Source organism: Solea senegalensis, linkage group LG14 (genome assembly GCF_019176455.1).
Source record: "Solea senegalensis isolate Sse05_10M linkage group LG14, IFAPA_SoseM_1, whole genome shotgun sequence".
Lineage (NCBI taxonomy): Eukaryota > Metazoa > Chordata > Actinopteri > Pleuronectiformes > Soleidae > Solea > Solea senegalensis.
Genome location: NC_058034.1, coordinates 12,562,040 through 12,589,881, shown reverse-complemented (window position 1 = coordinate 12,589,881; position 27,842 = coordinate 12,562,040). Strand labels below are relative to the sequence as shown.

The 27,842-nt window shown below is 42.7% G+C and overlaps 1 protein-coding gene across 2 annotated transcripts; it reads left to right on the top strand.

Annotated features, from left to right (window-relative positions):
- The first annotated feature begins 896 nt into the window (after nucleotides 1-896).
- Nucleotides 897-27,779, top strand: kank4 (KN motif and ankyrin repeat domains 4). Of its 2 annotated transcripts, none has more exons than XM_044043841.1 (10): nucleotides 897-978; nucleotides 11,487-11,560; nucleotides 12,048-15,515; nucleotides 17,306-17,378; nucleotides 19,296-19,568; nucleotides 21,260-21,344; nucleotides 21,527-21,746; nucleotides 21,839-21,981; nucleotides 22,671-22,871; nucleotides 24,653-27,779. In XM_044043841.1, exons 2-10 carry the CDS (start codon nucleotides 11,542-11,544, stop codon nucleotides 24,770-24,772), a joined length of 4,602 nt encoding a protein of 1,533 aa, XP_043899776.1. In that variant the 5' UTR covers nucleotides 897-978; nucleotides 11,487-11,541; the 3' UTR covers nucleotides 24,773-27,779. The 2 variants fall into 2 exon arrangements, with proteins under 2 accessions (XP_043899776.1, XP_043899775.1); XM_044043840.1 differs by having other exon boundaries at nucleotides 17,306-17,399.
- Nucleotides 27,780-27,842: the final 63 nt, after the last annotated feature.

Genomic DNA, 27,842 nt, shown 5'->3' with positions numbered 1-27,842 from the left:
GCGCGCTTGCTGCTGGGCTGTTTTAAGGTAGACGCTTTGAAAATATGTTCTACAGGCTCACTAAATGGGGGAATTAGCACTGGTGGTCTGAGGGCTTGGTGCAGCTGTGAGATAAGAGATAGGACCCATTAGTGTGGGCAGTTTGCCCATTTAAAGGCAGTTAATTATTTACCTCATTTGCTCTTCAGAGCCAACTTAGTTGGCCGAGGGTTTACTTATTAGACTGCTTTCTGTTATCGAGCCGGACGGCACTAACTGGATTTACTCTTTTAATTTCGCAGTGATGATTACCCCAGTGTACGTCGCGTTTTGCCTCTGAAGGGTTCTGTCAATCCATTGTGGACGTTGACCTGGTCAGCAGACCTCGTGTGGACCGGTGTGGGTGGACGTAAAATAATTACAGTGGCGCGTGATGGGAGTTCATCGTAGGACACAACGAATGGCTGCAGGCTAAACACACATGGGTGCACACAACAGTGGATGCATGAATGAACACAGACCTGAATACAAAAAACACACATTCAGTCCTTCATGTCTCCCTTATTGTTGTATTTTTCACTCTAGGAAAATCCAAAGTATCACACACACACTCACATCTACACATGTTTAAAGCTGCTTACTGAGAAGCAGTGGAGGGCAATTACTGCGCCTGTGTGTCTGTGTTTGTGTGCCTGTTTCTCGTCTAAGCTCATTTATCTTTTTTGGGGAATTATTTTTTTTCTAGGACAGTTGGTTGCAGTGAGCAGGCTGGGGAATCTATCATACTAAAAGGAGCCAATATTTTTTACCGGCATCTTCTCTGCTACTCCCTTGCCACCATCTGCCAACACGTTCACCACGTTCCCACCCTTCCTCCCTCCTTTTCTTCCTCTTCTTCTTGTTATTTTTTCACTTTCTCTGCTGAGGTTAAAAGATAGGCAGGGTCAGTGGCACTCACAGAAACAGGAAGGACAGGATGTGAGAGGAGCTGTGTGGCAGGTGAGAGGCAAAATGCCCCCTGAGAATTTACACTTTTTTTTTTTCCTCTCATTTTCTAGTTGTTTCCTTGTGTGCTTTTATTATTATTTTCTTTCTTTAAAACCAATTTACTTTCTCACTCTGCGGTTTGCTCTCTGGATTCCCCTGTTTCCATCAGCTATTTTGTTTACGTTCACATTCCGCATCGTCTCCTCTGCTACACCTCACCTCTCTCTGTTCCTTACTCCCTCTTTCCCAGATAGTTGCGGCACAGAACGTAGGTCATGTTTTTGCCTTGCATGTGTGAGAAGGAGTGTGAACCAGGAACCAGGTGACACACATGCAAGGGGCTCTGCACTCACACACACATTCACACTCCTCACACATGCAGCACATGAGCATAGAGATGCTCAGCGTGGCAATCGGCCAACTCCCCTTGAATGTACGTACCTCACGTCCAATTTGTCTTCTCCTCTGTGTATTTGTGTGTGCAAGCAAAGCAAAAGCCGGAGTGGAGGACTGTTATCATGCATCACGCAGATCAATAGAGTGTGGATTCATAAGTGCTGATTTCGTTGTGGATTTGCTGGCTCTGCACACTCTGCCTGGAATCTGCTGGTGTCACGGAGGCTCTGTATCAACCAGGTGTTTGCGGGACTGTCTGGGAGAAAGAACTGTGTGTGTGTGTGTTTCATGTTCACCTGACCGTGTTAGAATCCCTCTTCTGTTTCTCGGCTTTGTATGCAGAATGGTAATTACTGAGCAGGGGAACCCAGGTTTATTTATAGCTCACGTTTCTGAAAGTGTGTTAACACATCATCTCAGAGCTCGCACTGTGTTTTGAATATTTGTACATGTTTGCTGTGTTTTTGACCTTTTGTTACTGAGACTGATAGTGAGTGTGAGTGCAGCCTCTTTCACACAACAATTAGAAACCCAGGTTAAAGCCATTAAACAGAAGGTGACCACCATTGCCTTTGTCAGTGGTTGTTCTGTCCTGTGATGGTTTTTTTTTCCACCTCTGCATCACCTGTGCGTGAATAATGTCACGGTCATTTGAGAAACAGAACCATTCTGATGGAGCAAAGACAACCCGGTGAAAACGTTGCGGTAGTTGCTATTTTTCATCTTTTACTTGGATCTCTCTTTAAAACGTGTGTTTAGATGACATGATTGATGAAATAAAGGATTGCCACAAACATTAACGCTAAATGCTATGCTAATGGCTATGCATGTTCCTAGCGCTGCCCCAGAAATTGTTTTTCATTGGCAAAAATGGCAGATTAGGCTCGGCTCGACTATGTTTGGTATCAGACACGTTGTTTCCCATTACTGCCGTACCTCCTCAACATGGGTGGGGTCGTCATAGCACAGCTGCACAAAACTTTGTGTTTTGGGACACGAACAAACTAGTGACAAGAAAAGCAGTTGTTTTCGGTGTACTGAATCATCAGAATCAGTGAATTAAAAAAAGTTTGTTCAGTACTTCCTGCATGACTGGAGAGCAGACCTAAAATACGGCTGAACAGGTTGTGATTCGCCTCGCGTTCGCCGGCTTTCAGCAGTGCTGTTGCTAAGTACACCGGACTCCTCTGTTAAATATTGAGATGTCCATGCTAAATATTGGAGATTAGTGCAAGGTTTTAGTTCGGCATTGTTTGGTTTGATTCCTATGTCGGACCTCGCACTAAAAAAGGTACTATTGCTGATAGAAAAACAATTATCCCACTGACAACAAAAACAAACGTTTAAATACAGTATAACATTTTATTTTGACCAGTGGGAATTTGCTATAAGTGATCTCAGCTTCTATTGCAACACAGAGCACACCTACTCTTTCAACACATTTTTGCCTCCTTTTCAACACAGCTGCAAACTGTTGACACTGCAGTCGTCAGATAGCCCACATGCTAATTAGCGGTTTCAGTTGCTCCACCACACTCATTAACTTCCATGCGCAGAAGTAGCTGTAATGCTAACGTGGAAGGAGCAGGAGGGGGCTGGCCGTGTGCTACACTGATAATAGATGGTTTGTCACTTCTTTTATCGTGAATGAAAGTAGACATCTGCTGCCTCAACCGTGGCACAAAGAAGGAAAAAAAGAAGAAGATGCATTCTCTGTATGCAGGGATAAAGAGATTAAATGGGTGACAGATAAGAAAACAGTTGAGAGGAGGACACGGATGTAAGGGTTATCTTTACCTTGACAGACGAGGCTGAAGCGGGACAGCAGTGGCAGCGCAAAGGTTATGTGCACAGCTAAGGGAGATAGAGTTGATATGACACCACTTGACACATCCCTTTTCCATGGACCAGTTAAAGTTCATGCATGTTATGCTTTGCGGGCAGCAGTGTGGTGTGAATCTGAGGGATATTCATTCAAGTGCAAATGAATTATTGTGGGTACACATATTCACAACAAGGCTTTTACACGTTGAAGTAACTGGTAGTGATTTAAATCAGTGTTTTCCTGTTACTCCCTCTCTATTCCACTGATATTTCTGTCATACAGAATATCCTTTTGAATTGGTCAACCAGACATTTCCAAAAAACATGTTTAATAAATGATTCACAACTTCATTTGATGCATTTTGTATATGCTCATGTTCACATAAATCTTAAATAAAGTGCTGGGGAAAAAAACAGTGTATTTATCTGGCAATTCTCCCAAATTTTCCATCCATGACATCTATGGGTCCTGATCAAGTCTCTTGGATGTCGAAAGCCGTGTTTCCACCGAGTGGAATGGTTCTGTGCAGTATTTGTTTGCATTTCCATTTGATATAGTACCAAAAGAACAGGCCCCAAACCATCCAGTCTCTGCTCCCCTTCCCTTGGGGTACCAGAGTGAAATGGTACGGTATGGTTTGCACTGTATAGTTTGGCATACTCGAAGCAGTTACTTACTTCTAGCTCTTGTTTGTACCCAAATGTTGAAATGCACTTATTGTAAGCCGCTTTGGATAAAAGCGTCTGCTAAATGAAATGTAATGTAATGTCATATGGTTAGCCCGTCTCCACCCAAGACAGTCAGCTGATTGGGCGACAGAAAAACGTCACACCGCTGTGATCGGTGTAAACATCCCGTGGCAATTTATTCTCATACAAAGCTTTACGTCTTGTTGAGACAAACAGCCACAAACTGAGCAGAGGGAAAAATCAGCTAAGCGAAGGGCCAGTTATAATAGATACAGTTATAATAGATACAAATGCACAATTTACACATCTCTCTTTACACAATACTGCACTGCATGTGCGTGGTTGTAGTGGACCTTGGGGGACATGGGCAGATCACAGTGTGGATGGACATCACACGCACACACACCCTCAGTAATAACAAATAAAAAGACCGAAACACCCAGGCCCAGAGCACCATGATATATCCTTCACACTGAAAGGAACATTGCATTGTTCACACAGTGCTGTGGTGTCACAGCTTTCAGTCTGACAAACCAACACAGTCGTAATATCTAGTAGCAGGCTTCATATTGTGTTGCTCATATGAGGTCAACCTCCACATGCATCCTGTCTTTTCTCCCATTATCTTAAAGGAATGCTTGGCCTCTGTGGTGTTTCATGTTCTAATTTCCTTACACACAGGAAACCCACAACTGTAAGTGAACAATAGAAAGATAGACTTAAAAGACACCAGTGTGAGCCTTTTGGTCTCTGAAAAGGACGAAGTCTCTATTGTTTGCTGTGAGCCCGGAGAGAAAATTGTTTCCATTCGGCCCTCAGAAACAGAAAACACTTTTTTAAAGTAAGAATAAGATGGTGATGACAGATTTTCTTTTCATCACAATGTTTTTCTCCTTGCAAATAACTGTCCACCACTGCTTTTTTTTTGTCTTTCTTTCTCTATTGTACTTTGAAGAAAAGACGTGCTCATTACAGTTGCATTAAATTTCTTTTTGCACTCAGGGATGGGTTCTCTATGCGGTCCAGCCCGTAACTTTAATTTGCAGCTCCTCACAAGAATAAAACTGTCTGAACTGACCTGTAATAAATCCTAGTCTGCTTACTACAGCCCTGCAGAATAATTTGCCACTGTTTAATGAAGCCCGCAGACTAAAGTTCCTTTTTCATTTACTCTCTGGGGTTGAGAGCCAGGTGTTGTTTAGCAAAAACCGAACAATCTGGGTGCCTGCTGAATACAGACACTGACACCCTGGACAGCAATACATCATACTGAATTAGAACTGAAAAGAATGAAAAGAAGTCTAGATAATGAACTAGAATGAGCCAGACTTAAGATTAACAACCAGTTGGCCTGAAGCAAAGCAATTTCGTACTATAGACAGGCCGATATAATCTTAAACTGGAGTTGGAGGAAGTACTTTGTGCTAAAAAAGCTCGAATAGAGCAGAGGGATTGATCTCTTCCTGTAGAGGACACACACACACACACACACATACACACACACACACACACTCACTATGTGCTGAGATATCAGATAAATGTCTTCTCATTCCATCTTTATGATCTGGATGCTAACTGCGTCCTTCATTTGATCTGGTTCTGCAGTCAGAAAGTCTCCAGCTCCCTGTTGCCCTGTCAGTGCATTTTCTCAATTTCCTCAGTTCACTGCTCTGAAGCATCTCCGTGCCGTAGTATGTCATTATGCAAAATTGTCATCCATATCGGCAACTCCCTGGATTAACCCTAATTGCACCATCCACTGTGTCCTTCACACACAGGGAATGTCCCTGTAATGGGATACGGATGAGCACAAAGTGGACAGCAAACAACAGATTAATGAAACCTCGAGAAAAACTAACATGACCCATGATTACTTCTATAATGTGGCATGAAAAATTCATTACCAGCGAGGATATTGCCCCAACAGTTGCTCATGTTAAAAGAATTTTCATCCATCCATCAAAATCTCATTGCTGTTTGATACCATCTTGAGTTCTTTAAAAACCATTGTAGATCATATTTAGATGCGGTGGATGGATCTTAGTGAGAGAGCGAGGACTGACAGCATGCCAACATGAGTGACACCCGCCGTCAATCACCCCGGGAGCATATCCTGATTTATCGTCTGTTCCATTCTAAATAGCACCATCATTTACTAAATGGACACCATGCTGTATTGAAGAAGACAATACAATAGATACAATAATAAATGATAATAGAGATTGGGACCGCAAATCCCTCATGTAACTGTTAACTGATGTTATAAATCAAGTGGGAAGTGGGATCAATTTCCAATAGAGTTAGATTCAAACAGACTTCTTTTTGGTGTCGGCTGTTGGCCAGTCAAGAAAATACAGGTTTACACGTGTAGGTAGAATAAGCTCAGCGCCGTCCACGATCAGCATCACTGTAAAGACAGCGATCCAGTCCAGCGGTCCTCACAGACCTCACAAAGGGTTGTGGTGGTCCTGACTCTCAAAACAATAATTATTTTTATTTGAATTTGGTAAACCTGCTTTGCAAAAGCTTTAAATCCTTCTCGCTTGTCTGAGCCAATGGATTAGTCTGATGAGGAAAACTAATCAAGACTAAGAGGGGTGGTGGTGGTGCTGCTGCTGCACGAGGTAGAATTCATACTGTAACTGCATAAAAACAACATTTAAAGGTACTCAAGTGGCCCTCCAGTGTTAAAGATGGACACTTAAAAAAAGCCCAAATAAGGTTGCAAAGTAATCTTTGACAGAAGCGCTTCCATGAGAAACTACCTTGTGCAGGCTGTGTTGAAATTTCACTCCTGCAAGATTGTGCTTCAGTAAGCATTAAACTAAAGTGTTTGGTGCTTTGCATTTATCTGTATCGCTGTGCTAGTCTGCACATGGGCTTGTGTGTGTGTGTGTGTGTATCTCAGAGAGTTGGTGTATTAAGGTGGACAGTCCTGCTATATTCTCAGGGCAGTACAAGAGTAAATAAAGATAGCTGGTCCCATGTCAACACTGTGATAAGGACGGTAGGATTTATTTATTTTTTTTCCCCTCGTCTGTTTCCCTCTACTCTGCTGCTGCTGCTGCTTGCAGTTCCTCGCAGTTACTTCCAGATAGCTGATGAGCACTTAAGAGCTCCAGCCGGTGCACAAACAGTACTTCAGTGTGTGGTGCGAGAGGTCATAATGCATTTATGCACGTTTTCTGCGAGACGCGAGTTTGAGGAAATGACAGAAGCAGAGCTGGGAAGGAGGAAAACGTTAACAATGAGACCGCTCTGCATTTGGGAGATATGAGTTTGAACAGCTGCCACTCCCATCGCCGTCTCTCTTTCACTTTCTCACCCACTGTCCCTTTCTCATCCGCCCTCCTCCTGTTCCCTGCTCGTGCTCTCCAGTCTTATTTCCTGTTGGCCTGTCTTCCATCTAAACCTGCTCTGTGTCAGTGTATTAGACTAATTTAATCTCCTCTACACAGTCACTCCAGTGTAATGACCCATGACATTCAATTAATGCTGTTCCCCCTTCTTGGTAGGTTGGGTCAGCAGTAATTTTATTTCCGTGTGTGCCTTTGTCTGGTGTGTGAATCAACAACTCTTTGGCTGTGACTAATATCCAGATATTCCCAAAAAAACATGAATTTTTGTGTATTTTGAGTTCCAAAACCCAGTGGAAAAAGGAAAACAATGCCAGTGTGGTTAAGGTTTCCATGCTGATGACATATGAAAACCCCTGGTTGTCAGTGAGAGCTTATTTACTGTACTCTCATTACTCTTGTCCTGTGGGCTTCCCATTGCCGATGTTGTAGCCTCTCAGCAGCTGTCACACTTATTGGATTGCTGGTGAGAGATTGCCCAGTGCCGTATTGGGGCTGTGTGCATGTGTTTTTCCGCAGCCTGTGTTTGCTATTGAAACATGGTGACTCAAACTGACACACATATTAAAATATGTCTCTGTAAACATGGAACCACATCAACTGTAATAAAGAAACTAAGTAAATTGGTGCTGACACACAGACACACAGCTTTGTTTAAGCTTTGTGTCACCTTGTAGCGAATACAATCGTTTTGGATTAGCCATCACAGCTGTAATCCAGAGTGGATTACGCGTCATCATGGACACTGGGGACTTCTGATGTTTAATCACTAACCTAACCTGAATAATCTACGAGTTACAAAGCTGCAGTTACACTGTGTGAATGGAGAAAAAGATATTATGGCTTATAATTAATGGTAATCATCCTTATTACCACACTGAAGCTCATCAAATACTACATGATACCTGTGTTGCTCTGAGGCCTTCATTAGCCACACAAGCGTTACAAGTGACTTTAATTAAAAGAAGAAACTTTAAACATCCTCAGAGCTGCACAGAAGGTCAGGTTGACTCTAACTCATTAAGGAAATTCCTTGCTCTTGTGTCAAGTCGCTCGCTGTAACTGTGGCTTCTTTTTCACAATATCATCTTCTCTGCCACTTCAGCTCTGTTTCCCACCTGTCATATCCACCGGCCAAATTTAAGCTTTTAACCTTTATCTTTCCCCTCAAACTCCACATCCTCAATTTATATACTCTTCCTCCGTCTGTCTGTCTCTCCACCATTGTCTCCCACTCCACCTTGGTCTCCTGGTTTCAGTAATGATCTAATTAGGGAGGGTTTTGTTGCCTGCCCACTGTGTATAATTGCTAGCAGGGGTCTGGCTATACTTTGCTCAGCAATTACGAGCAGCGTTTCTCTGTTCTCAAATCTGCTAATTAAGCCTTAAGGATCATAGTCGCATTAAGCTTCAGGAGAAGTTAGGAATGCCCATGTCCTTGTCACTCCTGGGACACGCAGAAATAGTGGATTGAAGAATGGTTGCCATGGTAGCAATCAGACAGTGTCAGATCATGTGCATTGGTTGTCAGTCTGTTGATCTACATGCCTCTCCATCTCTCCCCCTCTCTCTCTCTGTATATTTATATATCTATATATAGATATATATAATGTATATATTCATCTGCACCACAGACACAAATTCTGCTCCAGGTCACACACTCTTTTCACTATTAAGGCACATTCTATGAAGATGTGGCAGAGGCCAAATAAAGCATGTCATGGTTCTTGTTTAGGTCCCTGGGTGAACTGGATGTCATTTTGATTGATTACATCGCCAGCTCCTGTAATGCTTGCCTTGCAGTGTGTCACAACTCAGCGCGGCGAGTCACACAGCTTGCCATGTGGCCCCTATCAAACTACTGTACATCTGTGTTTTACAAACACACAACCAGGTCTAAATTTACTGCAGGAGTGGATCTGCCGTACTGCATCAGAGCCGCCCTCTGATGCACATTTAGAAACATCGCAGAAAGTGCCAGCTCTTGGCTGAGCATCTTAATGCATTCAGCATCGTGCAATTGCTGTGGGTAAATGCTACACATGAAGATGAAAAATTGATGAAATATAATCTTAAAATCAGTTCTAAAATTTAAACAAGTCAAGTGAAGTTAAATAAGAGACATGTGCCCTATTTTAGTGGTTTGTGTGATAAATCTGGCTGCTAGATTTTGGAAGTTCATGTTTATATTAATGTTTTATGTTCCTGTTGGTTTAGTCAAATGAACAGGGAGTTAAAGTAGTCCAAATGTGAAGAAGTGAAAGCGTGGATGGCAGTTACAATACTTCTCCTGCAAAGAAATAATCTAATGTTGGAAAGTTTTTTGGAAAATCTGGTAGAAGCCAGTTGGGTGAAATTAAGGTTATCATCAAATATAACACCAAGGTTTCTACAGTGGGGTGTTGTATTCTGGGATGAAGAATCCAGATGTTTTTCAGTGCTTGCCAGAACTAATAGAGACCCAGTGGTGATCACTTTTGTCTTGTCAACATTCAGCTGTAGAGATCGTTTGAAGTCTGAAATGCATTAATTTATGGTATTGATTTTGTTGTGGTCATCGAGGATAAAGGAGAAATAAAGTAGTGTGTCATCAGCATATGCATGGAAGTTCATGTCGTCTTTCTGAATGGGTAGCATGTACAATAAAAAGCAGAAGCAGACCCAGGACAGATCCCTGAGGTGCTCCACACAACATTTTGATAGGAGATGAATGGTAAATTCTGTAATGTATGTCATATAAATCAGGATAAAAGTACTCAAAAGCAGTCCCAAGCGTGCCCAGATGATCTAATAAAATACCATGCTGCAGCAGTTAAATCCAATTAAACTAAGACTGACAATTTATCTGTAGCAAGTAGCTGCTCATTCATAACTTCAAGGAGAGCAGTCTCTGTACTGTGGTTTGTTACGAAAACTCATCTCGTTTGTCTCTGAAAATGTTTGGGGTGAGTTGGGGTCCAGACCTTTTTTCTGGAGGAGCTGAACTCTGTTGTACCTGTTCCAATATAAATGGCATTATAGCACTTTCTAAGAAAATAATAATTTTCTCTGCCCGAAAGAGTCCTCCCATGTTGATGTTTGCACTCCAGCACTAAACCAGAGCTTCAGGCACATCCACATTATTTCCCTTGTGTAGCAGCTATTTTCCCCAGTGACATAAATTTGCATGAAAATTGTGTGGAGAACGTGTAGCTATTTGCTAAATAGCATGAAAGTTGATATTGGGAAGTAAGAGCATACTACAAATGTTCATTTAATATGGATTTGAACTGTGCAGCTCACTCAAAGCTGGGAGTATTGCCGGTGATTTTATTATTGGTATTTGATATTTTATTAGGAAGCTTTAGATAAGCTGTTAAATGATTTGACTCCCTCGGCTGAATTGTTTTCCATTTTACTCAAGTCTACACTGGAGTAAGCTTGTTGTAAAATAAGGACAAACAGCTCTGGTTTTTTGGCGTGTGCGACTGGAACAAATGAAACAAGGTGGCACCAACTGGAACATGTTCCCATCTGTGGGTCTGTCTGTTGGTCTTGGCTTCTAAAGGTCTGACTTACTAAGGCAAATGAATTAAGTTAATGGACATAATGGCATTGCCTTTTTAGTGTTAACTCATTTGTATTTTTGCAATAGCATAGTAAAGTGGTTTAATCGGCTGTAGAGTAGCTGAGACAGCACAATCATTAGCAAGTTTACCTTTTTATTAAGATCTAAGCTGAATAAATTAAAATATTTTCCTCATCTCCATAAACTGAACTATTGGCACCGCTGTCATGCGATTTGCCATAATAATGTGCTGTTTTGTACCATTAACAGTTACTGCGTGCACATTAGAGCTGATCCAAACAAACAGCTGTATCCAAGCAACTAAAACCAAATTCTTGTGTTTGATTTGACATAATTCAGTACATTTTTCTTTCTGGTAGCCAAGTCAAGGAAGGTATTGTCTTACGTAAGTTCTTGAATATCCTATTTTGGGCAGTTAAATATGACATGATCTCATGTCACATGAAGCCGGTAATGTTCTGGTTGCTGTACAAAAACAGTGAAATATTCAGTGGATTTTGAGACATGAACATCAACAAGCAAACATTTTGTATTACGTTTCAAACTTCACATTTACTAAAGACTTCATGACCAGATACAACGGTCCCTCCTTCATTTTAACAGTTTCATTATTCGTGTATGAAATGTATACAGCTGGATGAAGAATTAATTTCTGTTTTGCTCTTTCTCTCTTCTGTTTTGTCCAGGCTGCCTGCTCCAACTGTGGCAAACACAAGTCGATGACTGAGAACTCTGTCTCCCATGATGGACAAGAAAAGTGGTGCGTGTCACTAATCTTGCATTTTAAATAAACATTATTCTAACTTGTCATTCTTGTTATGTTGAATCGGAAGGGAAGGGTTACATATTTAATTTTACGTTCCTGTATGTGGCTAAAAGAGTTTGTTTCCTGAAGGTGATAAGTGCCCCCTTTCTCATAGTGTATTCATGTGTTAACTCACCACGAGCAGCATTTTGGATGCAAATTGTTTTTTTTGGGGGGGGCTTGATGGTTTTACATAATGAAGCATCATGTGTCCAGAACAGTGCAACCTGACATTACAAGTGAAAGAAAAGGAATAATAACGATGTGATTGTGTGATGATACTGTGCGATTTGGTTAATTTAAAAAAAAAAAAAAATGTCAAGCAAGTGCACAAATGACTTAGTTTTGATTTTATAGTTTCAACAGTTAATATAATTATTGCTGTAAATATTTGGTGAAATTGGAGATGGGGCATTCATTGACTTGCATTCATTTCTTTCAGCCAACGGCTTTCAGACCAAGGCCAGTGAGGGTGGTGTTCAGAGGAAGCAGTTGCCCTACTCTGTAGAGACTCCCTATGGCTTCCACCTGGATTTGGACTTCCTCAAGTATGTTGATGATATTGAAAAGGGCAACACCATCAAAAGGGTCCACATTCAGCGGAGGGTCAAGAACCCACCCAAATTTAGCACACTACCTAGGAATTTCAGTCTCCCTGGTCATGGAGCCAGGCCTGTGTCCAAGGAAAAGGACAGCACATGGTCTGGGACTTCCACCTTGGGGCCCAAGCCTAAATCACGGGTGACAGAGGTGCAGCAAATCTTTGACTTCAGGGCAAATGAAGGGGGGGCCTCCAGCCAGAGCGGCAAAGGGTCAATAAGTCAGGGAAGTGAGTATGTTTCAGCTAAGCCCAGAGAGGAGGTCGGCATGGTGGCTCGAGGTGTTGAAGAGAAAACTGTGGAAATTCAAAGTCGGCCAAACCTACTCCGAGCTTCAAGCATGCCGGTCACCCTACAGCAACGGAAAGGCTCTGATTCAAGCAGTCCGGACCGTACTTTGGGGACACCAGAGAATGGCTCAACAGAAAACATGTTCCGTGCTTCACCAGATGTAACAGAAAGGCGAACTGTTCCCCAGGAAAGAACAGGGCTTCATCATCAGATCACAGTGGCACTGAAGCGAGTCAGAGAACTGGAAGAGCAAGTTAAAACCATCCCTGAACTAAAGGCACAGATCAGCTCACTGAGGGAGGAAAGGGAACGGCTACTGCGACAGCTCCAAGCTCGGACTCAGGCACAGATTTCCACATCACCCTCTACAAAAGCTTCAAGTTCTGGTGCTGGGTCACAGCCACCAGGACACAGACCCTCTGAGGGGCTAAACTTAGCGCTGACAAATCAACCCACTCGTGTGGCAGAGAAAAGCAGAGTGTTACAAGAAGAGAGGGAGAGTGCCTCTGCACAAGCTGAAAAAGAAAAAACAAGCGAGTCGTCCGCACAAGAATCACAGAGACCAGCACAGCCGCCAGAAAAATCACAGACAATAGAGAGTCCACTACAGCATGCCGTACAAAAGTTATCACAGGACATAGCGGGAGAGGAATTGACATCACTTACGGTGGCTGTTAAAGATGCGGAGACAAGCAGTATTCAAGATGGTAACGCACAAAATGTAAAAAAACCTGAAGAACCAGAGAGTCTGCAGGTATTACAGGAGAAGTTAATGATCCTGGAGGATAAACTTACTCAGGCCAGCCAAGAGCTGAACAAAACCAATAGCCTGTTAAAAGTACAAATAGAGGAGAACAAGGTAAAAGAGGACAAAATACTACAACTGAGCGAAGGGGTGAGAGTGGAGATTTGTACCCCAGATGCACACAGCAGGTCACGAAGGGAGAGCATCGACACAGGAACGGTGACAGAGAAAGTAGATTTTGCCAACCAAGAGACTGAGACAGAATCAGTTGCTACCATTGATCAGGGGACAGATACAGATAGAATCTGTGTTGAAGTATGTGTTCCCACAGCAATCACTGAAAATATAGATGAAGTAACTGAAACTAAGTTTGAAGCACATGAGCAGGTGACAGGGACAGAGGCAGAGATGGAAATGGAGGCTGTGAGCCCACCAAGACCCCGAGCCAACAGCATGGAACGGGGCATGGTCACTGAGAGGATTGCAACCCAGGATCAGATGACTGAGACGCCAGTGGCTGAAAGGGTAAACCAAGTCACAGAAACAGAGGGAGAGGCAGTGACTGACCATCCACAGAGACCAAGAGCCAGCAGTGTAGACCGAGGGACAGAGACAGAGAGGGTGAACACTGTGGACAGGGTGACAGAGACAGAGGAAGCACAGAGGACTGACCAGCAGACAGAGACAGAGATGGAAAGACGACAGGACAACAATCCAGCTAGAGACGCAGAGGCAGAGAATCAAGTGAGAGAAAGTACAAGCAGTGAAAGAGTAGAAGGTGGTGACCCTGTGGTTATTGTAAGAATAGAGGATGTTGACAGTGTGGTCAGTGAAAGAGTGGATGACAAGGAAGCAAATGAAAAAATTGAAAGGGATAGTGAAACTGTGGTCATGAAAGTTATCACAGAGAGTACAGTTGTCGTTCTTAAAAGTGCAGCTGAACAATCTGTGGCTTCAGACAGAGTGAGTCAGAACCAAGAGCGTACCAGTTCACTCGCTGCAACAGGAGAAGATAAGGAGTCCATGAGTAAAGCAAGTTTGGCACAGAATGACTTAGAAACAAAAGAAATGATACCGCCAAAGAGTGTCGTGAAAGAAATCGTTGAAACAAAGCAGATTTCTGTGAAAAGTGTAGAGAATAAACAAAGAGTAGAGGAAGATGTTGTGGGTTCAATGGTTAAAGAAGCCAAAATCACAGAAACAGTTGTAAGCCCAGCAGAGAATGCAACCGTAAAGACAGTGCCTCCTGTAAGACCTCAAAGAGGCCGTAAGCCCTCCTCAGAGCAGGCACAACCATCAACTCCTCAACCTCAGGCTGCACCTGTGTGTCCACGTCGAGGATCCAGTGAAGTCCAAGCCCAGCAGCCCCAGACAAAGCCCCAGCCTCAGGAGCATGTACAGAGCTCACAGCCTGAGGCTCAAACCCCAACACAGCTCCTGGAAGAACAGGTAAAAGGTGAAACCCCATCACTGTCTCAGGTTGCAGACAAGACCCTAGCAGAAACCCCTCCTGGGGAGTCTTGTGAGGAAAAAGCTCTACCACAACCTCAGGCTGAGACGCAGGGCCCATCTCCCGGCTCCAAGGGAGTCCAAACCCGTCCCAAATCAATTCAAGCCCAAACATCTGTAACTCGGCGTGGCTCAAAAGAGCTTAAAGGAACACAGAAAGGATCAACTGTATCCCAACCTCCTGGTCGTGGAGTAGGAGAAGCCCAAAGCCGCCCAACTCGTCAGGGGTCAAGTGATGTGAAAGTTCAGTCCCAGGGCTCTCGTAGAAGTTTCACTGAGACTCATTCCCTAAAAAAAGATACCAGTGACGCACAATCCCAGCGTAGAGGCTCCAGTGAAACAGCCCAGCGACGTAGTTCAACTGAAGCCCAGGCCACTCGTCGGGACACTGGTGAGGCCCAACCTCCTCGCAGAGGATCCAGTGAGTCGCCAACCTCACCAGCAGCTTTGGGTCAAGTTGTGACCCGGATAACTGGGCTTTTGGGGGAGCAGTGGGCACAGCTGGGGAGCAGCACTGGAGCTCAACAGACGCCCAGCCCGCAGGAGATACCGAGCGCACAGAAGCAGACAGCGGTGAAAAGAGCGGAGGCAGGAAAAGGAGCAACAGCGAAGGCTACAGGGAAAGCAGCGCCTGCAGCAACAGCGGGGAAACCGGGCCCTTCCAAAATGAGCTCAATCCAGAGTCAACTGGTCAGCTCCCTCAGTGTCCTCTCTGCCTTCTACTCACCTGGCCAAAAAGCTGCTGCAAGCAAACAGCAAGAACAGGGTAAGCATGTAGTTTACTCACAACAATGGTGAACGCATTTCACTAATCACGGAATCATACTGTTTCCCATGGCACTTCGTTATCCTTCACACTTTCTACTCGGTAGCCTTGAAATGTAACCTCCCATCCTTCGTTTCTTTGAAAAGGACGATACACCGGAACATTCTAGAATGTCTTGACAGATTTTAATAGTGTAACTCTTAGCCTTGCATTCCAGCACTGATACAAACTAATACACTTGTTACTATCAAAGTTACAGCAGGGCGCCACCTGTAACAGTACTGATCTACTATCCTTTTATTTAAAAATACCAAACAGGTTTTATATCAGTCATATAAAATTAAAATCATTCCGCTATCGCTCACATATTTTATGCTCAAGAGTTCATTCTCAGTTCAGCGCTGGGAGTCGAGTGTGCAGCAGTACTTTTAAGTGTTTTGTCTACTTTTGTCTATTTGTGGTAGACGTCTGCATCTTTGACATCTCAGATTCCCAGTCTGACTTTGGCCCTTAAATCACACCGGCGTTCAGCCTCTACACACAGTTCATGAGAAACATAAAGCACTCTCATCCCAGCGAGAATTCCTTCACCCTACTCATCAGCGACGAGGAGATCGGCTCTTTGCGTAGATGAGTGAATTTATCTCAGGCTGTATTCAAATACCAAATATTATCATAACCTCTCCTCTCCCCCTGTTCTCTGATGTAATCACCTGAGAGTTACTGGTTCTACAAACAATCAGTCCTCGTCATTGGGTCTCTGGTAACTTTTCAGGCTGTGATTTTCCTTAGGCTCAAAGCCAAACCCTTATGGCACTGCATAAAACATTATAGAGCAGCAGCACCATGGCTGCTGTCAGGCACAACTTTGACTGCTCTTCTGGGCTAATAGCCAACAGGAGTCAGCAAAGGAGAACCTTGTAGAAACAATTTATTAGTTACATGCATTAGTAGGTCTGACAATGTCAAGGTTGTACATTGTCAATAAGCCCTATAACCGTGACCCGTGCGCATCGATGTATATTCATAGAAAGGTACAGAAACAAAAGGAAATACCATTAACGCATGCAAACTCTTAATGTCTGCCTCAGTCTGTCGGTGTGATTTACTGCCTGTACTCAATCAACGGGGGAGGGGGGGGATGCACTGCATCTTTATAAAACATGTTTCAAGTTAAAGGGAAATAACTTGTTGCAACTGGGAAAAAAAAAAAAAAAAGGCAACCGGCCAAAAACACTAACTCAGAACATCAACAGAGTTGGCAGGACATAAATTCAAATTCAAATTATGAATATATTGTCTACACCGTTGTTATTAGCGTCGACTTTTTCAATTCATTTCAATTTAGCATGTGGCCTTGATGGCTGGTGACGTGTTGTGGTCATTTTATACGTTACATTGACATACAATACATTTCTTACATAATGTACCTGTAAGTGCCCCTTCACAAAAGTTTGTTTTGGTAATTGCAAAGACCACTGCATATGATTCACATTATTTTTAATATTCCTCAAACCGTTCGGTCACACATTACTCAACTCAGAATATGTTCGGCTTTCATTCATACTTTGAATACTATGAATTAATCACAGGTGACAGGCAGTGAATAAACAAGTCAAATCAAGTCTCGAAATCTCGAATCTCATGTGGAAGAATGATGAGTTTACATATTAAGAGATGCTATTGATTCTCCCAGATAACACAAACACAACCACACCCAAATTCCACCAAACTGTAATGAATATTTCCCTTCTCGTCCCTTCCCTTCCCCCCGCCGTCCTCCTCACTAGGTCTCAAATCTATTATGAAGAAAAATGGAGTGGCTGACAAGCAGGCGAACAAAGGAGCCAAGAAAAATCTGAAGTTCGTTGGGGTGAATGGAGGGTAACATCTTCTTTTTAATCAATGACCGGTGTCAGTTGTTTGGGTGCTGTATTTTTGTTTTTGTGTCTTCATGCACGGATCCCAATCTCTCTTTCTGTCTGTCTTTCAAAATTGTTTGCAAAAGTAATGGCTTTGTGTAAATTGAATGTAAAACACAGTATTTTTCCGTCTCGTTGTTTGTCTGCGCTTGGCCACGCTGAATGAGAATTTTACACAAATATGACTGTGTCGTTTTATTTGTCAAGATATTAGAAGGGAAAACTGATCCAAACAAAAAACAACAACAAAAGGATAGTGCTTTAGTTTGCCTAGCTTGCATTTTCGATCCGGCTTATTTAACCTTTTTGGTCAGTGTATGAATCACTCGATTTATGAACGAGATGACGAAACAAGGACAAGCTCAAATGCACCACATACAGACTTCCTAGTCCAAACAGTAACAGGACCAGGTCACCCTTCACGCCAGTGAGTGAAAGTCAGTCTAATATTCTCCCTTGTTCAGCCTCTTATTCTATCCCTCTTTAACCGTCTTCTGTGTTTGTGCCACCTCTGCCTCTCAAGTATGTCTTAAAGTAGAATTTTGTAGTTCTTTTTGTGGCATGCACCCAAAAGTGGACGTTCCACAGTGCTAATACAGGCAATGCAGACCTGCTCAGGCTTTGAAAGAGGTGACATTCACCCTGTTGTAGGTTCATGCACCAGCAAAATACTATTTGAGACACTATTTGAAGGTTGTAATCCTACATTGTGTTACTTTAAATTATTTATTGGAAAAATAAATTGTCTATTAGTCAGTAAAATATGATTTTTCTTTTTCTTGCCACACAAGTCCAACATTCCTCATCACTAACAGCACATAGTATATGAAATGCCTGGGTGCTATTACCTCCTGCTTATCATGGAACTATTTACCATCAGAAGATTTGTTTATCCCCACGTTCCTCTCCTTGCATTCCTGAGCTACACTTTGCTTTGTTGTTTCAGGTTGTGGTGCGATCTATTCCTTCCTCAGTGTTTCAGGACGGAGAGCAAACATAGCCGTGCTCCAGAACAAATACCAAATTATCATTTGCTGTTACAACAAAGACCTGCCCGAGGACAGTCCACATCTAATTAGTCTCCTTTGAATAAAGAACTACATCGCCTCTCATTTTCCAAGTCACTCTGCTGCTCAATTGCAAACAACATTTTCATTTATAATGTGTGACAAATATGTCAGACGGCAATATTTTCTCGGGTTATCTTTAGGCTTCTGACCACACCGGGAAGTGGGCTGCTATTTTCTCTTTTGGATGCTTCCAACCTATCTTTGTTCTCCCTTGAGTTCCTCTGGAATCCAGGGAATGCTGCGGCCCCTGAATGCCTCTTGTGGTGTGGTGTCTCCTTGTTTGCTTGTGTACTTTCACAAATAAGCATGAATCGGTCGCATTCAGTGTAAGACCAATCTGATCATTGACCCCCACCAGTTTTGAATTTATGATACACCCTTGTGATCACCCACCCTTTTAACTCCGTCCCTAAATATATCCTCATCCTTCCCCTGTGAACAAGGTTGTGTTTTGTTCAAGGTTTCATATGCGAGTGTGCAAACACACCTATGGATTTATGTGTGTATGTTTAACCGTTTCAGGGATATTTTAACTCATTTGGCCAAGGTCGCATTACACAACCACAATCTTCATGTCACCTTTCAGGTCGAGAGGAAAATGACCCATTTGTATGGAAGTCAAAGTTTCCTTTATTTCTTTCTTCATAGTTTCAGCATCCTTGGCGTTTCATTTCTATAGCCTAGTGAGTAATATAACTAGTATAAAAGTGCTTATTAAGTGAAAAAGTTAAGTCTCCTTTTCAGGGAAACCAAACAAGACATATGCTGATGTTTATTTCCTCTTCCAGCTATGAGTCGACGTCCAGCGAGGAGTCCAGTGGAGATGAGAAGCCAAAGTTTGAGGTGGAGGAAGAAGACAGCTCAGAGCCAGAGGTGGAGAAGGAAAAGGAGGAGAAGGAGAAGGAGCCTCAGCCGGCAGAGAAGCCAGAGGAGGCGGCGGAGATCCAGGAAAAAGATGCCAAAGTCTCAGCCGAGGGAGAGGGTGCTGTGGCGGAAGTGAAGAAGGAAGTGGAAAGAGGTCTGATGGATCCGGAGAGCAGCCAGGAGGAACAGGCTGAACAGTGAGTCAGGCAGCAGAGCTTTAGATTTATAGTTGTGGTTGCAATGTCAGTCTATAGCCATCAGAGGTTATTTCATAATAACCTGTGTGTACCTTGTGAGAAACTTAACTACAGCTACAGAGATGGGAAATCCAGATATCCAGGAGGATATTGCTCAAACATAGGGTACTACACTTATATTCAGGTGTGACATGATTTTAAAATAACTGCCTGTCAAGGCTGCAAGCATGCGTGGGTTAATCACAGTCCACTGGATAACACATGTATGTCCTATCACTCAAACACAGATATGGTGAAGTACAGTTATGTCCCTTTAAGACATTAAGAACAGAAGATTGTGTTGAATATCATGTGACAATTAACTATTGTGGACACATATAATACTAATGTTGTGTCTCTAACTCCTGAACATCCAGCTGGGCACTACTCTGCAATTTCAGACACACACCAACCATTCAGACGTTCCTTGCTTTGCTCACATTCAAACTTGTTCAGTGGAAGCAAAGTTCCATTCGACGTCAGTGTCAGGCAATGAACAACACAGCGAATATAAACCATCGTGTTGACCCTCCCTCGCATCCTCAGCTTACATTGACACGCCCACTGATGACATAATATTTTACAAGAAGAAAAAGTAGGGTTTTTTTTTTGGTTCCTACTGGGAACCAACTTTTCAGGTTCCAAACCAATTCACACGCTTGTTGCCGTGTTGTGCCGTGCCAACGGTACCAGACTTAATCAACTGACTTGTTGATCAACAGACTTGTATGAACCCATTTGGTGATGGCATGAACGTAGCAGACATGTGGGACACTACCTTACAGATGCACTAACAGCTGGATGGGTGTGGTGCAGCAGAACTGCAGGATGTTTGTACCTCTAAAGATCGCAGTGTGAGCAATATGATTAAAACAAAAAAAAAGGATGAACTGCTTTATAACACATCCATTAAGATCACAGTGATGCAGGGAGGCTCGAGTTAGTGCTTTATTCTGTGTTGTGCTGCGGCCCAGATACTTTGTCTATGACAGGTGCTGACACTTTAATATATAGTGCACCTCACACGCTTACATGAAAAATCTGTTTAACACACTCATACTTACTCCTGCGCATCCCCCCGTACTTCCCTCCTTAATATCCTGCAGACTCCCCTTTTAAACACAAACACACTACATTGTTTTTTTCCCCACAACCACTTCAACCAAAACTTTGTCCTACACACTTCAGTATAAGCTGCTCTCATTCTAATTAACGTCTCTCAGTCAGAAATTGTCGACACACATTGACTCGCTGCTCCCTGGGTATAGGACAGTTATCAAATAACCTACAGTGGTCGATTCACTTCTCGGCCTCAGGTATGTGGACAGAGCTCAGGGCCACGGGGGCCACACAGTGGACGAGGCCCCAGGCAGAAAGCAGGACTTTTATTAAGCTATCACTCAGCACCTGTCTGTCCATTGCTCTTGCCTGTGTGTGTGTGTGTGTGTGTGTGTGTGTTTTCATCCCAGATAGAATGTACACAAGAACCTAATGTCGCTGTCTCTTGGCCATATGTGATCCAGACTTGACGGCCTTTCAGGCACAGGAGACAACGGAAACAGCGGATGTGGAGCGTGATGGGTTGAAGACTGATTTGTTACCGTTTACTTGTAGGTCTGCTTCTTACTGTGTTGTGGCGTCTTTATTTGCAGGGAGAAAGTCGACAAAGGATTCATCGACGCTTGCATCTATGTGAAAGACCGCATGGAAGAGGTTTCGTCCCCAGATAAAGAAATGGTCAGGATTCCTATGGATGTGTGACGTCACACACTTTACTTGATGAGCAGTAACATGCTTTAAAGTGCATTTTCTAGAAACTACAAACAGTAAAAATGCTCTTCAGGGCAATACAATTCTGTCATGGTTGTGTTTTTTATTTCACTCCTCTTTTTTTTTTTTTCTGCTTCCCTTCTCCTCAGCGTCAGGTTTTAGTGGTGCTCTACAAGGAGTGGTTCAAGGTCTCCAGTCAGAAGGACTCTCAGGCCGATACTGTCACATTATACCTGCGGCAAGTGGGCATGACCACGCCCACTCTCTTGCCATATGTCGTAAACTTGACAGACGGCAACGGGAACATGGCCCTGCACTACAGTGTGTCACATTCAAACTTCCCCGTGGTCAAACTGCTGCTGGACACTGGTGAGACTCGAACAGTTACAGCTGCGGTTACAAACTGAATTGAAAACACATGAAGTAAGAAAGTTAGAAAATGTAACCCTGTCTGTGTTCAGGTCTGTGTGAAACGAATAATGTGAACAAGGCAGGTTATACTCCAGTGATGCTCGCTGCACTAACAGCTGCCGAGACCACCGATGATCTGGAGGTCGCACAGCAACTGCTGAAACTGGGGGACGTCAACGCACGCTCAAGACAGGTAACAAAAACACAGACGCCAATTCTCTAGGTACACCGTTCTATCAGCCAATCACATGGCAGCAACTCCACCTGCTGAAGTTCAAGCATCAGAGCATCGGAATGGGGAAGAAAGGTGATTTTAAGTGACTTTGAAAACGGCATATTGTTGTTGGTGCCAGATGGGCTGGTCTGAATATTTCAGAACCTGCAGATCTACTTGGATTTCTTGTTTAACACACAACCTTCTTTAAAGTTCAGGAAACAAATCCAAATCCAAAAAGGAAGGGGAAAATAAGTATCTCAAACTGCCGCACAACACGTAGAACCTTGACACAGCAGAAGACCACACCAGACACTGTATTATGTAATAGGTATAATGTATACTCATACTCATGGGTCACAGGACACCATGTCTCATTTTAACATTAACACAGTGTCAGAATTTAGTCTAAATTTAATGCAAATGTATCTTTATCTATGTAAAGGTCTCAAAATGAACTATTAAGTTTAGCTTAGAGTAACGTCTGGTGTTGTTTTATCAATTATAAAGGCTATGAATCATCACTCTCTCCTGACACAAAGGCAGAGACTCATTCATTTACCCTTTCTCTTCCGGCATTTGCGACTCTGGATCTATATGTTAAGACATTCTGTGTCCCCTCACACATGCACCCACTTCCCAGTTCTGTATCTCACTCTCTTCTCTAGGCAGGCCAGACGGCTCTAATGCTCGCAGTGAGCCACGGCCGCGTTGCCATGGTGAAGCTGCTCCTGAGCTCCGGCGCGGATGTAAATGCCCAGGACCGTGAGGGATCTACGGCTCTGATGTGTGCAAGTGAACATGGACACACACACATTGCACGTCTGCTGCTGGAGACGGGTCGATGTGACATCGACCTCGTAGATAAGGTAAAGCTGTTACAATTGAAATGACGCTGTCAACACTGTCGGACTGATGTTTCAGCTCCCGTGCAGCGTGGTTTAGAAGGGACATATTCAGCAGAGACGTGCTGTTTGAAGGTGATGGCTGACGCAGAGACGCCTTTAAGATCTTGCTCTGTCACTAGGATGTTGTCCAACTTTCTATTTCCATGTTGCCTTAGTGTGATGCTAATTTTAAAATACATCATAGAGTTGTGTTGGTGTAGTGGTTAGCACTCTTGCCTTTGCAGCAAGAAGACCCAGGTTCAAGACCCAGTTGGAACAGGTGCCATGGAGTTTGCATGTTCTCCCCATGTTTTTCCTCCCACAAAACATGCAATGTGGCAATTAGGCAAATTGGGCGCTCTAAATTGACCATAGATGTGGTAGAAGATGGATGATAGAGTTGTATAAATAAGAGCATATAGCTAACCAGGCCAAACTGACATATCTATGTTCAAACGCTACATCATGAGGTACTTTACTTGACTGCAGTGCATACATTTGAATGAATGTTTGTTTTTTTTTACATTCGAGTAGGAGGCACAACAGCAAGACTGCACCAATAAAGCCTCAGTAAAGCTATATCAGGATGGAGTAAGGCTGAAAACTCCAAGAAGGGTCCACAAAAAGTTGTAGATGTATAAAAATACCCTTGCAGTTTCAAGTGACAAATATTTCTAGCAACGGGGCAGCTGAGGGATGGAGGTTCGAGATCACCACATGTGATCACGTACCACACAACATATAAGCGCGGTGTGTGTTTTTGTAATTACTCAGAATTCCTTCGGGTGGCATCAGAAGTCACACACGAAGGCTTTAAAAAGAGATTCAACACTAATCCCCATAAGTGGCAAAACATTAATTGTTTACACAGATGTCAGGAATCACTGCTTCCTTTGTGCAGATGTGCACATGCTTGCACAACACGACCAGTCACATGTTGCCTGTGGTGTCCAGCTCGTGCCTGGTGTAAAATGCAGAATCACTCACTATTATTAGGCTGTCCTTGTCAGCTTTTGGTGGCCGATAAAGGCACAGCTATGTAGTGGCTGGTGCCTGACCGTCACTTAGTAGATTGATTGTTCAACCAAGTGAGTTATTGATTCCTCCAGTTTGTTGATTCCTCTGTGCAGTCTGAGCTGGGGAATGGCTGCGCTGAAGCCTTGCTCTGCCAGTGAGTGGACTTTAATCCTATGAGTTCAAAAACAAACAAACAATAACAAAACGCTGTTGCGGCTCATATTACGTCGATGTGCGTGCAGTTAGTTTCGTCTCCAGCCACAGACACTGTGTCAAACGACTGATAGTAATCTCTACGTTTCCTCCAGTCATTCTATTAATGAACCGTATTATTTGCTGTGTGACTCCACGAGGGACAGACATCATCCAAGCAAATTATTAAAAAAGCAGATGAAGTATGACACAAAATATGACACGGCTCAAAGGCTACATGTTATTTGATGACAAGAATGAATCAACAGTGAGGAAATTGAGAAACTCTAAGTGAAACTATTTTGAAGAACACCGCCACTCACTCGGCTGTGACAGTTTCAAAAAAAAAAGAAAAAAGACTGAGTAATAATTCAAGACACAGAACCGAGCACAGTGTCAGAGCAGATGCAGGCTGACATATACATATTTTATGTGCCATAATGTCCAGTAGCCAGAGTTAGAGCAACATAACACTGCCACTGTCAGGACAAGAACAGTCACTGCACTGTATCCTGTATGAAACTGTAACACTTGCTTTTTCTGTTTCGCTCCAGAATAATCAGACGGCACTGTCGGTGGCAGAGAGAGCGTCCCACCAAGACATAGTTGACCTTCTGAAGGCCCACGCAGAGACCGGAGCCTCCGAGCCTCAGTCCGGCACAGATCTCCTCTGAGGCAGCTCGACCTGTGCCCTTCTTCCACTACTACTCTCCGGCCATCTCATTCCAAGAACCAACGCGGAGCAGAAACACGGGCACACAAGTGATGACGCCGTTAAGGACACACACTCCTGCTTCCTGCTGCAGTGTGCACTCACATTTTCTCTTCCACATCTCTACCAACACATGCCATGATGATGTGATGATGGATATGCTGCATCAACCACTCAGTGGACACACAACAAACGGATCAGTCAGGTGCTCACACCAATGATAAGACATTGTGGCCACATTAATATATGTGTATATATATACAGTATATATATATGTTTTATTTTTCTTTCTCACCCCCACTGTATATGGAATACGTGGACGAAGAGATTCTCTGCTGCTGATATAAATCATAAAACAAGCATGTCCAGCAGGACACAAAGCACATGATCTACCTTTCTATGTATGTATATACATATATATATATACACATATATATATATATATATATATAGTAAACACAACATGATTTCTATTCTTTTTTCTTTTACGCCATCGACGTTGTCCTCTCCATATTTGGACATAAGCCATCACAGAGAACAAAGCATACACGTGTGTAGAATGTCATTGAGATAAAAGATGATAATGATAATAATAATAACAATAATAATCATATACAAAAACACAGAAACTGTATTTTCTACTGCACTTTTTTTTCTATCGTGTTTGTGTACAGTGGAGTCCTTGCTAATAGTGGTGTCCGGAAGAAACTATATCTCCAAAAGTATAAATGGCAAAGTAAACTTATTAGAGTAGAGACCCCACCAGTCAGTGGTTATAGTATATTGATAGTTTTGTTATTCATGTGTGCCATGGGTTATTATCACCAATATCTGTGAAGTTATTGAAAAACAAAGGGTTTCGTGAGAGACAATTATGTTCCTGTTGGACACAAGAAAAACAGTCTAGTGTTCAGATGGTGCTGCATGCTGATATACACTCACTCCCCCTGCTGGTTGGTCTGAAGTACTGAACAACAGTATGTTATAATACTGTCTATCTCACGATCGACATCCTTCTCTTTCCCAGGTTTGGATAGAAATGATATGTCTTGTTCGCCTGCTCGAGTCAAATCCAATCATGTATGCAACTGCTACACAATGCACAATGAATGTCAGGCTGGCTGTGACACATTCCAAGAGAAAACTGTAGCAACTCTAACAGCACGTGCCTGGATCAGACAGAGCGATGGATGGAGGCTGCGTGGCAGTAAATACATTGCTGTGACATAGAAGTCTGATTTGCCTGTTCACAATCTATGTCCACCGAGTCAACTTGTTTCTGCTTCCAAGCATGCATAATTTAAAAAAAAGAAGAAAGTTAAATGTCAACTCACAGAGCAATTAGTGTTTTCTTTTTTTGTTTGTTTTTCTTTCCAGTCTAAGAAGCAATAGAAGCACCTTAGAGTGAGTAGCTTCAGTTTAGCCTTAATCAGAAGACAGTTCTACATTAGTGGAGATGCGTTCCAAGGACAGTGGCCTTTTTTCTCATGTTTACCACAAACGTACACCCATATTTTATAAAAAAAAAACAAAAAAAAAACAACAACAAGAAAACAACCTTTAAGCAGGAGTACTGGTGTTATAAAATGTTTACAATTCAACACCCCCCCCTCCCTGCAACATCCCGCCCCCTCAGTGGCCACTGCTGGTGTCCAAAAACTGCTCCATTGTGATATTTTGATGTCCAGTGTTTAACAACTGCCATGTGTGTGGTCCACGACAATCCAGTCTGCAATTTTTACACCGCGGAATCACGTGTCGGATCTTTGATTACAATGACCTTGTGATAACCTGCATTAGTTTGTAACTGATGAGCCATGATTTGAGTCCAAATGTGTTTCACTCTTCGGTTCAGTCTTCGTAACAATTCATATTGTGATGCTGCTGTTGTGCAAGATACTCAAGCCACTTTTATTCTTAATCGCGATGGACCACAGATCCGGCAACCAGTACTCTCATCCCTGGACACTTTCTAAATATGGGTGTTAATAAGAAACAATGTAAACTGAACAGAAGAGATATACAAATATCTTAATTACATAAACGTTGCTGTATTTATGCTGCATCAGTGAGACTCTTTGGAACAGGACGTGATTTTCGGCTCACAGATTAGCACAGATTAGCACGTGTTCTCTCGACACAGGGTCAGCAAATCGGAATTTTAGATGTGATTAGTGATTATTACGGGACAGGGAATGGAGTCTGTGTAGCTTCCTGAAACGCTGAAAACCTGACGGATGATCGATCTCTGCTGCAACAGGTGTGTCTGGTGTATCTGGTCTTCCATGCCTGTGTATTAAGTCTCAGAGTGAATCACACCCATGTGTTTAATCCAGTGTGACCCAGATGTAATAAGGTTGCATCACTGGTTGAACTCCAAAGACCTGAAATCCAATCTGTTTCACATGGGATTAAATATATATATATATATATATATATATATATATATAATCTGTTCCTGTAACCCAGCCAAATACATGTACATATAGTATTGTGAAGAGTATATAACAAGTATTGTCTGACAGTTTGCTCTACAAATGATATTAAATATTTATTCCAAAAGCTCTATTTTTACCATATATATATATATATATAGTATACTTATGTATGCATGGACCAATATTCTCGTGATTCTGTCGGCGGGGAATGTGAATGACAAGAAATTATACAAAGTGTTCCCTGATTATGTGATTTTTGGTTGGCTGATGGGAGTAAATGTGATTTAACAAGGTCGTGGACTGTGCCCCCTTTGTCGTGCGGGGAAGAATATCAAGCAGGTCGGACAATTGTTGTTTAAGTTGTAAGGACAATGTCTCTCTTATTTAAATAGTCCATCTAAATCTGAGTCTATGTACATGACAGAGTCAAATGTAAAGACATGTACCTCACTGTAATATCCCCTGTATAACAGGCTTGTATGTTACAAACCAGAGAACTACTTCTAAATAAATAAATATTAAGATTTAAAACAGGTGTCATGTCCTGTCATTTTTAGCCATAACACAGGAGAATAGTGGCTATCACTGTTGACT

Bases quoted from the DNA above. Each gene is read 5' to 3' on its own strand.
- kank4 (XM_044043840.1), top strand. The intron at 21,345-21,526 runs GTCAGGATTCCT...CCTTCTCCTCAG, and splicing joins CGTCCCCAGATAAAGAAATG to CGTCAGGTTTTAGTGGTGCT. The intron at 21,747-21,838 runs GTGAGACTCGAA...GTCTGTGTTCAG, and splicing joins CAAACTGCTGCTGGACACTG to GTCTGTGTGAAACGAATAAT.